At 34.1% G+C, this 15,476-nt stretch overlaps 1 protein-coding gene across 5 annotated transcripts in view; it reads right to left on the bottom strand.

The window, feature by feature from the left end:
- The window catches only part of ZMYM4 (zinc finger MYM-type containing 4), a 175,316-nt gene that overhangs the window by 50,068 nt on the left and 109,772 nt on the right, over positions 1-15,476 (bottom strand). For all 5 annotated transcript variants that reach the window (XM_079917194.1, XM_079917190.1, XM_079917191.1 and 2 more), the window contains 5 exons: positions 12,571-13,095; positions 10,813-10,874; positions 10,293-10,463; positions 3,322-3,406; positions 2,837-3,092 (listed from right to left, as the gene is read on the bottom strand). In XM_079917194.1, the coding sequence (XP_079773320.1) occupies positions 2,837-3,092; positions 3,322-3,406; positions 10,293-10,463; positions 10,813-10,874; positions 12,571-13,095 (1,099 nt within the window). The remainder of the gene's footprint in view (positions 1-2,836; positions 3,093-3,321; positions 3,407-10,292; positions 10,464-10,812; positions 10,875-12,570; positions 13,096-15,476) is intronic.

Genomic DNA, 15,476 nt, shown 5'->3' with positions numbered 1-15,476 from the left:
AGCCAGGGACTAGCCCAGCCCTATGTCAAGATATGGTACAAGCCCTCAAGCAGCTCACAGTATACTGGGACAAATAGACAAATGATATATAAAATACCATAAAAGAAGCATTCTTAATATAAAAAAGTAAAATAATTTTGAAAAATGTATTTATATACATAAAATGTACTATAGAAATAGAAATGAAGAAACAATTATTTCAGACAAGATGTGACATGAAAAGCTACCCAAAAGGTGGTATTTTAGCTGGACCTTAAATAGATGTTTTCTAGAAGGCTAAGGAGATAAAAGTTGGAGAACAGCGTGGATCAAGGCAATAGAATCATAAAAGTAGCTACTTCTCACTACTCTCAGTATGCTTAACATCCAACTGCATTACATTTTATTGTAACAGATTACATCTTATCAGAATGAGAAGGAGCAATCTCATTTCAGATAGTAAAAATTCAGATGGTACAGACAATCCTGAAACAGTTACCTCTCTTACTGCCATTATTATCAAGAAAACTGATCTTTCTAACAGTATTAACAAAAGTACCCTCCAAGTTACCTCTTTTAAAGTGTAGGATTTGAAACTGATTTTTTTAAAACAAATTGTTAGGTCCCTATTACTAATGAAATCTAAAAATTAAATGATGATTAGCCAAAACATATTCAGAGTTTAGGTTAAATTCAAGATGCTAAGAGATTTGGTTAATAAAAGACTAACAAAAATAAAATTGTTACTCCAAACAGCTAAGGAGTTTCTTTCAACCTAAGTGCTGCTGCTATATTTCTAGTGGTCTACAAAAACAGCAGTAGTTATCAGGAAGGAAATCTTTTCTATCTCCACCTATTCAAATTAAAGTAAAAATCCTTCTTATAGGGACTGACTTACAAATTAAACCTGTTCGATGCATGGACTATCTAGAGGGGAAAATGCATGTGCCAGAACTACCCAGCTATGTGACACTGAGCAAATCATTTAACTTCTTTGAATCTAACTTCCTTATATTTCAGGCACAATCCAAATCAATAATTTTATAATCAGATAAACCAGACTATCCCAAACTGCTGTAATGACTGTGTAAATAAGAGAGGAAAAAGGGAAGGAAAGGAAAAGTGGTGAAAAGGAGATGAAAGAGTAGTACAGAAAATGAAATGGAATACAAAGAAAAACAAGACTGATAAATGGTTGAGAACTGAGCAACAAGAGAAAAACGTATTCTGTAAGAAGAGAAGGGGGGAAAATTAAGAAAGACAGAAAATGAAAAAGAAAAGTTGAGGTGATAGGCAGGCAAGGAGTACCTGAAAGAAGAACAGAAAGGGGTGAATGGAAAAGAACAAGGGATAAAAAAAAAGACAACAGAGTAAGTGAGTGAAAAGGTAGAACAGTTAAAAGTCAAAGAACGACAGGTTAAAATTCATGGATAAGACCAAACATTACAAAAGAAGAACATTTAATCTTTAAAATAATTAAATTACATAAGATCAGACAGAGCTAAGATATGACATGCAGGTAAAAATGACCATCTCCAGATAAAGCAAGGCAAACACCAGAGACCAAAGAGATATAGTAAATTTAGATGAGAAGAACAACATGTATGGACAAGAATTAAAAAACACAGAAAGAAGGCACACATTTTAAAACTTCCATGAGTTTCCTATGGTCATTTTGAAATTCACTGTTAAATCTTTGCACTAAGTATCTATGACTATTATTATGAAAGGAGAAATACTGCTGAAATTTTAGAAAGCGCTGATCGCTAAAGTAAGAATTAAATAAAGAAACATAAAAGGAAGTTTTTACGTGAAATTATTTCATAGCAAAATAGGAAAAGAACAAAGAACCTTATAAAAATTATAATTTTCTAGTTGATTTGATCTTAGAAAGGATGAATATACTGGAATATAGAAATTAGATATCATCTATAAGTACTCTTTTTTAAACATGTTTCATAATTCAAACAGAAGTCTATTTTTACTAAATTAAACTTGAAACATAAGGGGATGCACATATAACTTCTAGAACATCTTCTAACCATACTCAAATTTCTTTTAGAAGTTTCTTTCTATACTTTTTCCAATTGAACCAGAAGAGGGAGCATCTTTTCCCTTTCTAGACAGAGAAAGGGCAGCATCCATGTGAGGTACTCTAAGTACAAATATCGAAACTAATAAATCATGGTTTGAGTAGCTTAATAATAGAAGCCAAAATATTTCAGAACAAGAGCATTATTCATCTTTTTCTGACTTATTTAAACAGTGTCTAATGACCACATTGCAAAATTAGCCTAAATTAGTTCATATTCCTCAAATATATCAGGATGATTTTATTAGGATCTAAGGTCATAATTTTTTGTTGTTAAACACTGAAATACAACCTCTGAGATACCTGAGATACTGAGAAAATAAAAATACACACACTGGAATCCAATTAAAGTTAAGATGAAAAGTATTAAATGAATTCCAACTACCTAATAGAAAACATTACATAAACATTAAATATTTGTTGCATCTAAGCATCTATTGCCTACAGTTACAAGATAAAATATTGTGGTCATGTAATACCCCTAAATGGCATAGTTTTTGTTTTCTCAAGCATCTCAACTAACAAGGATAGTAAAGTACATTTCAAAAGCACCTCTTATTACATAAAAGGCACATTACTTAAAGTTAAAAGAAAGCTGAGCACCTAGCGTCCAGAAAGATTAAAAGCAGCAACAACATGTTCATAGTAAACAATGTGATATTTCTCAAAAAACATAGAAAGGTAGAAAATTAAACAATACATAAATAAGAACAAAGTATCTTGAAAGAAAGAAAGCAAAGACAATAATTTAGAATTCTGCTATACTTTGAGCAACTTGAACAAGTTTTCTTAGTGGGAGGAGGCGGTGGGCGGGCAGGTGGAACTGTATATCCAGTGAGGCACAGTGTAGAGCAGAATAGCTGAGTAGACCCTTTCCTCTGATAAGCAGTTTGCCCCTTCTGGAGGATTTTTTTACAACCAGAACAGGAAACTCGAACAGCTGTGGCTGGAACTGAAGGAAGCATTTTATTCATGCCAGATGATGCCAGTGAAGGCTGAAAGCCAGTAGTCAACTGTGGAGCTTTAAAAAAAAAAATTTAAAAAAAAAAGTTTTACTTTTTACCATGAATTTTAAGTAGGCATCCTTTCTTTCTCTTCTAGAGCTAGTCTTGAAACCCAACACTAATTATGCAATACACAATTAAAGCCATTCTAAACTGCCTAGTTTACTAATATAAGTAGATACTTCCTCTCACTCATACTGGTCAGAATAAATAAACATGATTCATTCATTCAGTTCTGCTTCTTACCAAGAGGACTGCCACTGACTGAAAACACAGCACTAATTTTCAGTTCCCCTTCTTGAGTTTTTTGCTGTTGGCCATGACTATACTCCTTTTAAAAAGAAAAATAAATAAATATGTAAAGAAAAAATAAATACAATGTATCTAAAGAAATCCAGATATTCAAGACATTTTACTATGGCTATATAGGGGTGGAAAATGTTTACTACATTAATATTAATAAATAATAGCAAGCAAACTATAATTACAATAAGGGTATAACATGTTTATACACGCTGAGAGTTGAGGTAAAAAATGACAGTAGCTATCTAGCCTATAGCACTACCAGATATTCACAAATTATTTTTTAAATTCTTAATATTATTACAGTATTTTAAGTTGCTGTTCATCTATTATAAAAGTAATACACACTTACTATACAAAATTTAGACAAGTAGAAATGAGAAAAAAATTCTAATCATATTTCCATTACCCCAAAACAACCACTGTTACTCTTTTGTTATATTTCTTTCCAGTCTTTTCCCCTGCCGTATGTGTTTCTTCACACAGCTGTAATTATACTGAATATAGCATTCTTATAAAATGATTTTTTGGTCACTTGAATCAACTGAACATTTATTTGCATATTATCACATATTACTCTAAAATAAATTCTAGTGGCTAAATATCAGTGTTTCTAAGGTTGGAGTCCAAGAATCCCTGAGGTTTGTAAAGGCAGACCAGGCAGTCTGAGAATTCTAAAAAAAATATTTTAAAAGTCTGGGTTTTTATTTCAATAATTTTTTTAGTGAATGTAAATATATTTTTAGTCATGAATAACCACATATAACTGAGTTGTACAACAAGTTTTTAGTGCTGTTGTTAGCTTTTACAATTCTATTATTGCATTGTGAAGCCCCTAAGTGGTAGATTTAACTTTGTATTTTAATTCACTGTTTATCACACTGAAACTTGCAAAACCCTGAAAGACGTCTTATTCTTGGAATTCTCAGGCAACTCCAACATACCGCCTTTTTTTGTGATAAGACGTGTCTGTACATTACTGGAATTCGAGAAAATACTGATATATATTATTTAATAGACATATCAGATTACATAAGGATGAGACTGGGGTGAGGTGAGGCACTTGCCTCAGGCACAAATTAAGGCACCAAAAATCTCAGTAATATTTTTTAAAATGCCATAATCCACGATAAACAAAATACCAAAACTTTAAATAAGTAAAGACAGGATCAGTATTACTAATTTTTCCCTTGGCCTCAGTCTCCAATTTGATAGCCTTGAATGGCACTGAAATTACATAACCACAACCCAGTGTTGGTTCACTTGTTTCCACACATTTGCTTTTATCGGTAATGCCATGATGAACATCTCTGTGAATACTCATACACTCATATTTAGGATTATCTCCTAAGGAAAGAATCTTAAAGTGGAATTACCAGGTAAATAAGTACATAGTAAAGGTTCTTGATGCACAATGACAGATTGTTTTTTAAAACCTTAATTTTATTTATTCTAGCAATTTGTGATAAAAGCCACTTAAAAGTCTCTTCCCATTCTTGTTTTAATTTCCAATTTTTTAAATATCCATTTACAAAAAAAGCATTATAAGGTAACAAGATTAACCTCTGATAACATCTGTTATCAACATTTCCTCAATATGTACTATGAGATAAATTTTACATACTGAAGTTTCCATTTTTATGCCAAAAAATCGACAGTTTTTACCTTTGCGATTCCTTCTATTTCTTACAAAGTTCTACTTCCACAATAAAATACTAAGAAAGTTTTCATTGTTTATAATACAGTCCTTTAATCCAGAGGTCAGCAAACTTTATCTGCAAAGGGCCAGATACTAAATATTTTTGACTTTTCAAGCCATGCTATCACGACTACTCAAGTCTGCCCTGGTAGAGCAAAAGTACCCATAGATAATATGTAAATGAATGAATGTGGCAATGATCCAATAAAACTATAAAAACAGTATGCAGAAAAACAAAACAGAAACAAAGAGGGCAGGCTGGATTTGGCCCACTGCTGAAAGATAATTTGCCAACTCCTGCCTTAATCCATCTGTGATTTATTGATATTTATTTTGATATATAATGAGCATTTTTCTTTTTCTTTCTTTGACTAGCTGATGAATTCCTTCCACTCACCATTAACATATCAACTTCCTCTAAAAATATCTCTTTTATGGCAATCTATTCTGCATCACTATCAGGCTGACGACTCTTATGATATCACACTATCCTAATGAAAATAATTGTGAGATGTTTAATCATTTAATAGTTCACCACATCTCTAATGTTTAGAGCATACATGTAACATAATGTGTGTGTGCATGCCTATTTATTTTTCTTCAAAACATAAGAAACCACTGATATTTTCATAATTGTATCCATACTGTATCTTAATTTAGGAATAACTAATATCTTATATTAAAAAAAAGTCTCTGCATTCATTCAAGTTGTTTTATCCGATACAAGCACTTTTTAGTTGCTCTGCTGTAGGAAACAGTATATCTTTTCATAATATTGTCTAACTGGGAAACAACTGATTTATAGAAATATTTCTCTGTTTTATATAACTAAAATTCAACTAGCTACTCCACTAAACTTTCAAGAATTCTATTAATTTTCTAATAAAGATCCTTACCAGTAAATGATGATAATTTTGTCTCCCCTTTTCCATTATTTCTTCTAATTTCTTTAACATGTATTGGGTCGAAAATCCAACAAGAGTTAAATAATAATGCTGACATCAGTAATTTGTGTTCATTTAGTTATTATTAACAGAAGGTTTCCATCATTTTACTTTTAAATTCAATGACTGTTATTGATCAGAAGTAGGTATTTCCTTACCTGATCAAGAGAGTATCTATTATAAGAAATGCATAGTGAATTACATGAAATGTCTTTCGGCATCTGTCTATCTATCTATATATCTAGTCTTATTTGACCTGTTGATGAAGTTACGTATATTAAGAGATTTTCTAATATTGATTCATCATAACATTCCTACATTATATAGTATATGAAAGCATATTACAAGTAAAAAATTTTTTTAAATCTCAGAAAACTCCAGAAAAAAAATCAGTATTCATGGGCATACTTTCATGGTCTCCAGTCAGCTCTCTTTCTCACTGTCTGTGACAGTTATTTCAAACTTCTGATACATTCCTTAAGTCTCAAGTACATATTACTTATATAATATAGTAAAGTAAGAATATATCTTAAGTACTCTGCTTGTACACCCCACAATGCCTTCAAGGCATAATCATGTTTATGTTAGTATCCTCCCAACAATGATTAATTTTACAAATATTTAATAAAAAATCAATGACTAATAACTTGAGAAGTGAAAATCTGATGATCCAAAAGCTTTCAGAAACAGAAAAACAGATGTCAAAACAAAACCAAAAAATCCTCTACCACAATATCTTTACCTTCCCTTTATTTACCATAAAGTATGTATCAGTATCCCAAGACAGTATTTTAGAAATGAAGAACCCAGTTTCTATAACCAAGTTAACTTGACATGGCTAAAAAAACAAGCCCCAACATTTAATTACTGCATTCCATTTGCCAAGACTATATGACTCACTATTGTGACAATTAATTAATTTGCTTTCCCATTCTAATCCATTTACTTCAATGAGAGATTACAGATCAGCTCTCCTTTTATTATGAGCAAAAAGAAAAGAAAAAAAATCATGATTTTAATATAATATTTACTGAATTTCCAGCTTTCAGAAACTACAGAAAAGGGGAGAAGAAAAAATGATGTCTCTGGCTCTTTAAAGTTTTTATTTTAAAAACTTCTCTAGTCATTTTTTTAAACAACTTTTATTTACAGAAAGTTTGGTAGACTATAATAATAAGGCCTTGATGAAGGCCGCTGATTGGCTCCTTCCTGGCCATATGGCCTTGAGTAACTAACTTATTAACCTCTATGAATCTCAGTTCCCTCACCTAAACATAGAGTTAATATCATCTACTCTGGCCTTCTTATATTGGAGGATGAAACAACATAGTACACATAAAAGTATCTGTAAGTATTATATACAGAATATATTATAGTAACATGCAATAGGATTTGAATGAAGAAATGTAACTGGGAGGACAAATGATGCTACGCCAGTAACAGAGGCAGGAGGATGACAACTGGCAAACCCAGAAAATTATAACTGAAGAAATAAGAACAATTGGGAAGAAGTAAATATATATATATAAACATACATTTCAGTATCTTAGTGATTTACATGGGAAAGTAAAAAAATTAAGACCAAAGTGAACTGTGTAAAAAGGAGAATAAGGAAGTGAGTTGAAAGCAGAGCTACAAGTTAAGCAAAGAGAAAAGCCAAGGGAGGTTTTGACGAGGTGCCAGAAGCTAAAGCTATGATCTTATTACACCAAGAGAAAAGTTATTACAAGTAACTGATGGTCAAAAGTAAAGACTGACCACAGCTGTTAAATCTATCAGTATTTTATGAGCATTAGGTTATAGTACTGTTTTCAGAGTCTAAGAGAATAATTTGTTGGAACTCCTTTTTCCAGTCTATGGGAAATGAATAAGAATAATAAAGCATTAGGCAGTGTTGAACAAGGAATATAGATTTCCAATGGTCACTGAGGAGAAATACCTAAAAGAACAGGACAATGAAGAAGGAGGTGGGAGAAGGGGAGAGGAAATAGGAGAGGGGGAGAGGAAGTAGGAGGGAAAGGGAGAGGAGGGGGAGAGAGAAGGTAAGGAAGGGATGGAAAAAAAAGAAAGAACCAGGTATCCATAGTTTAACATGAGGTCAGGGATTTCTAGAAGAGTTATCAAAGGTATGATCCCACAGGATTGGTGCAGCTGATAACAGAAAGGACTTCTCAGAGAACACCTAGTTTTACCACTCACATGCTGGAACTGCCTTATTGTGGGGTCAGGGCAAAGAATGCTTCTGGACCTTATGCCTAGAACTTACACAGATTCCTGCTTGGTTTCAAAGAGTCCAGTCAATCAGGTGGTGAGCCCTTAGGGAAGTTCTTCCCCAAAATCATGACGAAACTTCATATACGGCATTTTATAACACATTATTACACTTTGAATAGTGATAAAAATGTAGGTGTTTCTGTGTCCTGACTGTTCCACCCTGTTGGTATCCTCCAGTCACTGGAATCTCTGATTGTTTTCAAAACAGTAATATTGGGTTGGCCAAAGGTTCATTCAGATTTTTCCGTAAGACATTACAGAAAAACCTGAACGAACCTTCTGGCCAACCCAATACAAATAACCTTTCCTGATGCCCTCTTCCCACAATGTGTTTGGTCTTTGCTATAACTGCCTTTTCAGCTCAAGGAAAGTGTCACTGGGTCATGTACAGGCAGAAAGTGACGTCTTTGGTACCCTGCCAGCATTATGATTTCTTATGGATTTCCCATGTCCAGATTGGGGCACTTAAAAGACAGGAGATCTGCCCTGTATAGGCATGGTAGTAGTCTTCTAAAGCATACACTGCCATATGAACCTCCCCTAGGTGTCAGGACACTTCCTTATCTCTAATTCAGATATCCACGACCTCCACTTTGCCTGCTTTTATTAACATATTTTCATTATTCAGATATTTTCATATTCCTTCTCTACCATCTTTGTAGCTACCACACTCACAGCCATCCAACTCTACAGCTTTATCATCACTACCCTATACAGCTACCCTCCACTGGGCACCATGGCATTCTCACTTAATTGAAGCATCAATCTGACTCACATAAATCACCTACATCTATAAACCACCTATTCTTCCATTTCCTTACTCTAAAAGAGTGGTTCTCAAAAGCAGAGGATTTTGTCCCCCAGGGGACATTTGGCAATGTCTGGAGACATGGTACTACTGGCATCTAGTAGGTAGAGGTCAAGGATGCTTCTAAACACCCTACAATGCACAGGACAGCCCCTCACAACAAAGAATTACCTGGCCCCAAGTGTCAATAGTGCTGAGAAACCCTGCTAAGAGACATCTGAGTGAAAAAAACTTCTTCCACAGAAGTCTCACATTCTCAACCCCCCTAACATAAAAGAAAGATATGGAAAGGTAAGCTTTCTCCACATCAAATGTCATTTCAAAAAAATAGCTAATTCATGCTATCTTTACTTCTCAGCCTCTGCACTCATACCAGCTGTATAAAACACAGAACACCCTCAAACAACTGCTCTATTGCATATTCATCCCTTGGTCCTTTTCCTACGTTCCAAAATGATTACAGCATCTTTATTCCGTTCCAACCACTGCAATGTCGTCAATTGCATGGATAACTTCACTGACTTCAGCATTCACACTTACAGAATCTTTATGACTTTTACCTCCAGAGCAACCTTGAAATAACAGAGCTCTATCCTTACCCTTATTACTCACAGATCTCAAAACTGGAATCCTATATCACCCATCAAAGCATCAAAACCTCCTTTATCTTCTACCCACTGATCTAATGAACTGGATCTTCAATCACCTAATTTTTCCAAAGATTAATTAATCCCATTAATCCCTCCTGAAAAACACTTAAATCCATACATAGCCTATACTTCATTAGCAGCAACTGCAAAAGGCTTATTACTACCTTATATAAACTCAATCACACCATAAACTCATAAACCATCATAAACCTTCAGCCATGTCTGCTGTATCTATCTCAAATCCTTGAAGACTCACTTTGCCTAATCCTGCACTGAAAATGTAAAATTCACAGAACAGTGGTATTAAGGAACGATGTGGATTAAAAGCCTTAACTACTACTTGGACAAAGTTTCCTATAACTCTGGTTGATTCCTTAGTATTATTCTTATAAGATAATTCAATTGCCTCAACCTTCATTAAGAGTCTCCTCTCACCCCATCAACACAACACTTCACTTCTTAATCAAGAACTTCCTTTCTTGAATGAATAATTCATGTGTGGAACAAAAAGAAGGGGGAAGAAAAGGTGAAATGTTTACTTGAGCATTGTCAGGTTCATCTTTAATTTTGTCTAGTAGTCCCTGCTGTGGTGCCATTGCTTTGTCATACTCATCATCCAAAGGTTCTTCTTTAATTCTAACATTTGATGCAAAGGAATTCCCCAGTTCCGAACCAATGGATTCTTTATTGGCAAATGGATAGCTGGAATCCTAAAACACAATATAAAGGATTAATAAATATTCAGATTTTAAAATTATTCCTCTTCAGGTTTAACACCCAAAGAAAAGCTCACTGGAAATGAAGAACTCTACGGACATTCATTAGAGTCCCTATGCTTACAAGTAAATGTGATATATGTCTAAATATCAAATACAAATAAAGAATCTAAGAGCAGAGGCTTCTGAGAACATCTCCAAAGATGTCCTTACGAAAATAATAAAGGAAATTAAAAAAAAATAAAATCAGCGCTCTACCTAACACATATAGTTACAGTTTAGAAAATCACATAAAGAAAACTTGCCACAGTTATAGCAATCTACATACACACTGAAAACTTACCCTAAAGTTTGTTTCTGGGGTTTGTGGTAAATGGGTATGTAATGTTTCTTCAACTTGATTAGCTATTGAAAGAAAAACAAAACAAAACAAAACAAACACATGTATATGAATAACAAATCTTACAAAGAGTGACCTAAAAAGCTATCATTTGATAATCACCTCTCTTTTCCAATGAAGCTGCTCATTAGAGTGAAATGGGTACCAAAAATACCCAAAAGGTAGTTTCACTCAAAACAAACAATCTGGCCCCATCTAACTTTTAGCCTTGCCTCATGCTCTTTCCTTGTTCAAACCTAAATAAAGTGGTTACATTATCCACTATGTTCTGAAAATTACTTATGTTTGTTCTTCCCCATTTCTGCTTATATCATTCCAAGTCCCCTCTATCCTAATACTTATACAGTCTTCCAGACTCAGCTCAGTTCAAAATTCACCTCTCCTCTATAAAACCTGCCCTTGTCCACTGAGTTAAAAATCATCTCTCTCCTAAGAATACCTAAAACAGTTTCAGTTATTTGATAGAAATTTTATTATGCTGCCTTATAACAAACTCTTCTACTACTGTCTTTAATTATAAATTAAGTTTTATGCTATTCAACTGGTCGTTGACACTTCTGCTACTTGACTTGTCTTGTCCCTTCTGCTATTAGATACTATGTTCCTTGAAGATAAGTACCCTTAAAATTTATCCCTCATAGGGATACTGAAAATACATATTGAATAATATATACTGAAAAATACAGTATACCCTTGTAGAGTCTTGTACATAATGGATACTTAAATTAATTGTTATTTTTAACAATACTGATTTGTTCTTTCAATCATAGTTTTCCTAGCACTGTCAAAAGAAATGTAAGGATTGGTATATTCTACCAAGCTTTCTTTCACACCTATTGAACATTTATTGAAATATTACTATTTTCACTACACCACATTAGGCCCCAAGAACACAAAGATGAATAAGATACAATCTGGCCCTCAATAAACTCCTACACTAGCACGTAAGGCAAAACAAATAGAGCTATAATACCGTGTGATAAGTACTATAAATAATGAGGCATAAACAAAATGCTATGGAAATATAGATAAGGAAACAAACATTCTTGATGTAGAGAGGTTAGGGATGACCATAGGGCAGAAGAGGTTTATGAGTTAGGTGTTGTTGAATAAGCAGCACTTTTACAGGCATATATACAAAGAGAGAAAACGACATTCAGGCAAATGGAACAGCAGGAGGAAAGAGAGGCACAGAAATAAGAAAATGTATATATTCAAGAATGGAACTGAAGCTAAGTATAGGGTACGCTGGGCAAAGAGGCTCAAGAGGAGTCTCAAGAAACTTCTAAAACATAAAATAGAAATGTTATCAAAAAGAAAAACCCTCCCTAATTTGGACTAATTTGTGGGACAGCAGTTTGAATTAGTGCTTACAGCACAAAGAAGTTAAATCCAACTTCAGGTTCCAATGTTCAACCAAAGAATATGAACAGGTGATTCGAGTATCTTGCCTTCTCATCAAAATATTGCAACCAGGGGAGGGAGAAATGAGGTTTAGAGCTATTTTTCAACCATTTATACCATTACCAATAGTTACTGGGAGAAATTCAGTCACTCTGCAAAGAACAAGGATAAAAGAAAAATGACAAGCTTACAATGAATTTAACTGTTCATACTTTGCTTAGCATCAGAAGTAATAAAAGCTGTATTATTATCAGCACGTTATTTATTGTTTTATGGCTCTATTCCAACAATTATTACCTGCTTTATCAAAAAAACTGCTTTTCAACCTTGAATCCAACTCTTTATGGGGTTTATCCAACCGTTTTTCACGTTCAAGATAAGTTAGGTCTCTATTTTTCTCCTTTCCAGAAAAAGTCTCTTTGCTGTTTTCTCTTACTAGACTAAAATCTTTCCGTATTGATTTAAAGACAGAAACCTGATCAAATTGTTTAGGAAAGTCTTTTTTTAATTTATTTTGAATCTGTATTTCATTTTCATTGTCTGATTCATGCTGTGTGACTCTTCTCTCTACTTCCAAGCTATCATCAGTATGAATTGAAGAAACAAGATTGTCCTTTGAACTAAAATCCTGTTCATCCTCATTGTCACTACCAACGACTGGAATTCCTGCAAGATCCCCAGAGTTCAAAAAATAATCATCTTCATCCAGCAATGAATTTTCAGATCCTGTTTGATTCGGCATTCCATAAGACATGCTGTCAAGGGTAGGAGTTAAGTTGTGGTCTATATCTTCAGACATTTCTGTATCCATGATACCACCACCTTAAAAAGTAAAATACTGTTTAGACAAATGATAGTGCTAAAGATGACCATATTTATAAGGTCTGTCTGGCATTTAACCAAATATATATTTTTTCTTTTCAAACAAAATATAGATAATAATACTGTGGTATTCAATTAGCACTTTGATATAGGTGTGACAGATAAAATATCCCTATCTGACAGATAAGGAAATAGGGACGTAAAACTTGAGAAACTATTTCAGGTTAGAAAGAAAGTCAATGCAATATAGAAAAAAAGAGCACCAACTTCAGAATTAGACATATCTGTGTTGGAATCATAGCATGATTAACTGAAAATCTATGTGATCCTGAGAAGTAAACGCTCAGGCTTCTTTATCTGTAAAACAGTGTAATACTCACCTTGGAGATTAATTTGTGGTGAGGTTTAATGACAGTATGTAAAAAGGGCCTAATAACACAGTGACTGACACATAGAAGGGAATATAAAAGTGATAATTATAGTTATCATAGAGACTACTCTGGGGAGCTGAGATTAGAACTCAGATCTCTGACCTCAGAGTCCTAATTTCTCTGCACTAACTCTAATAAACACTTACAGCAGTTAATGTTTATAATGGTAAATATTTAAACATAAAAATAAAATTTATCCAAGCCAGAATATATATTAAAAACTGTTTACTGTTCAAAACTACATGCTAAAGTCTCTTCCATCCCCAAATAAAACAAACAAAAAAAACTCAGCCCTGTTATTTCTTTTTCCTGACCTAATTCACCTTTCTTTCACAAACTCCTAGGGAAAAAGTTTACATTGGTTTGTTTCTACTTCATCTCCCAGTCATTAATCCTTTGAACTTAATGCAATCTGGTTCCCAACTTCGCATCGGAACTTCTCTCATTAAGATCATCAATGATTTCCTCATGGTCAAGTCCAATTATTTTTTCAATCCTTATGTGGCATATCCCTCCTAGATAAAATACCTTTGGTTTTTTTGTATTGTTCCCTAGTTTTATAATTGTCCTATTAATTTATTTTATATGTCTCTTCCTCTGCTTTATGTGCTCAATATTCCAATTCTCGCCTCATTTTATACACTCAGACTATTTTATTCACCACTATAGCCTTGACTTTGCTGTTGACTTCCTAAGCATTTTAGCTTAGACCTTTCTTCCAAACTTCAGATATCTATATTCAATTAGCTTCTATAGGTCCCCTAGGGACCTTTAACTTAGCACTTCTAAAACCAAATTCATCATGTTCCCGTTCCAAGCATACTTTCTTGTTTTCCCGTCATTTAATTAACAGCATCACCAAGTCAGCAATTTGCTCAAGATAAAAAAGAGAATCACTCCAATTCTCCTTCCCCTTGGACAAATTCTGCAAACTGTATTAATTAATATCTCTCTCAAATCCATCTCCTCCACTTGGTACCATTCCAACACTCCACATCTCTTCCTGTTAACAATGTACTAACTCAATCCACATGATATCTAGGAGTCAACCATATTCTTACAAATCCTGCCCTGAAACCATATTTAATTGGTCCATGAGCAGACAAACTAGAACTGGTAAAAACACAGAGTGAAGCAAAGACTAAAAATATTAGTGGCACCGACAGCCTTGCTTTTATTTGTTCCTGAAGCCCAGATGAACCCTTTGTGTGGCTGGATCTTCAAATCATTCCCTGGGTTCCATGATCCAGGATAAATTCCTCTTTTTGTTCAAGCTGATTTGATTTGAGTTGGATTACTTATAATCAAGTTCTAACTGATACAGGGTCCAAACGAAAGCTTTCTTCAAGTTGCTCTCCTCCATAAAGACATCAGAATTATCTTTCTACACCATTAATCATTCTATATTATACCTTCACTTGAAATCCTTCAATAACATCCCACAGCCTAAAGTACTCACTCATTCATTCAGCACTTATTTATTAGGAAATCACTCCGTGATAAGTACTATGCTAGATGAAAAAGATAGCTATGATTCCCTCTCCTCAGCGAACCAGAAAAACAGACAAATGGAGGAAATAATAAAATTAGAAAATCACCATTTTCACTTAACTAAGTAATTAATTCAAACAAAGATGCTAATAAAATCTTAGGAATTTCTACAACTTACTTTCACACAGTATATATATTACAGAGAGAAGGGCTTCCCTGGTGGCGCAGTGGTTGAGAGTCTGCCTGCCGATGCAGGGGACACGGGTTCGTGCCCCGGTCTGGGAGGATCCCACATGCTGCGGAGCGGCTGGGCCCGTGAGCCATGGCCGCTGAGCCTGCGCGTCCGGAGCCTGTGCTCCGCAACGGGAGAGGCCACAGCAGTGAGAGGCCCGCGTACCGCAAAAAAAAAAAAAAAACTACAGAGAGAAAAGCAGGGAGGGATGAGAGAGCATGCACAAA

This window comes from Stenella coeruleoalba, assembly GCF_951394435.1.
Source record: "Stenella coeruleoalba genome assembly, chromosome: 1".
Taxonomy (NCBI): Eukaryota; Metazoa; Chordata; class Mammalia; order Artiodactyla; family Delphinidae; genus Stenella; species Stenella coeruleoalba.
The sequence above is the reverse complement of the archived record's forward strand: the minus strand, read 5'-3'. Positions and strand labels throughout refer to the sequence as shown.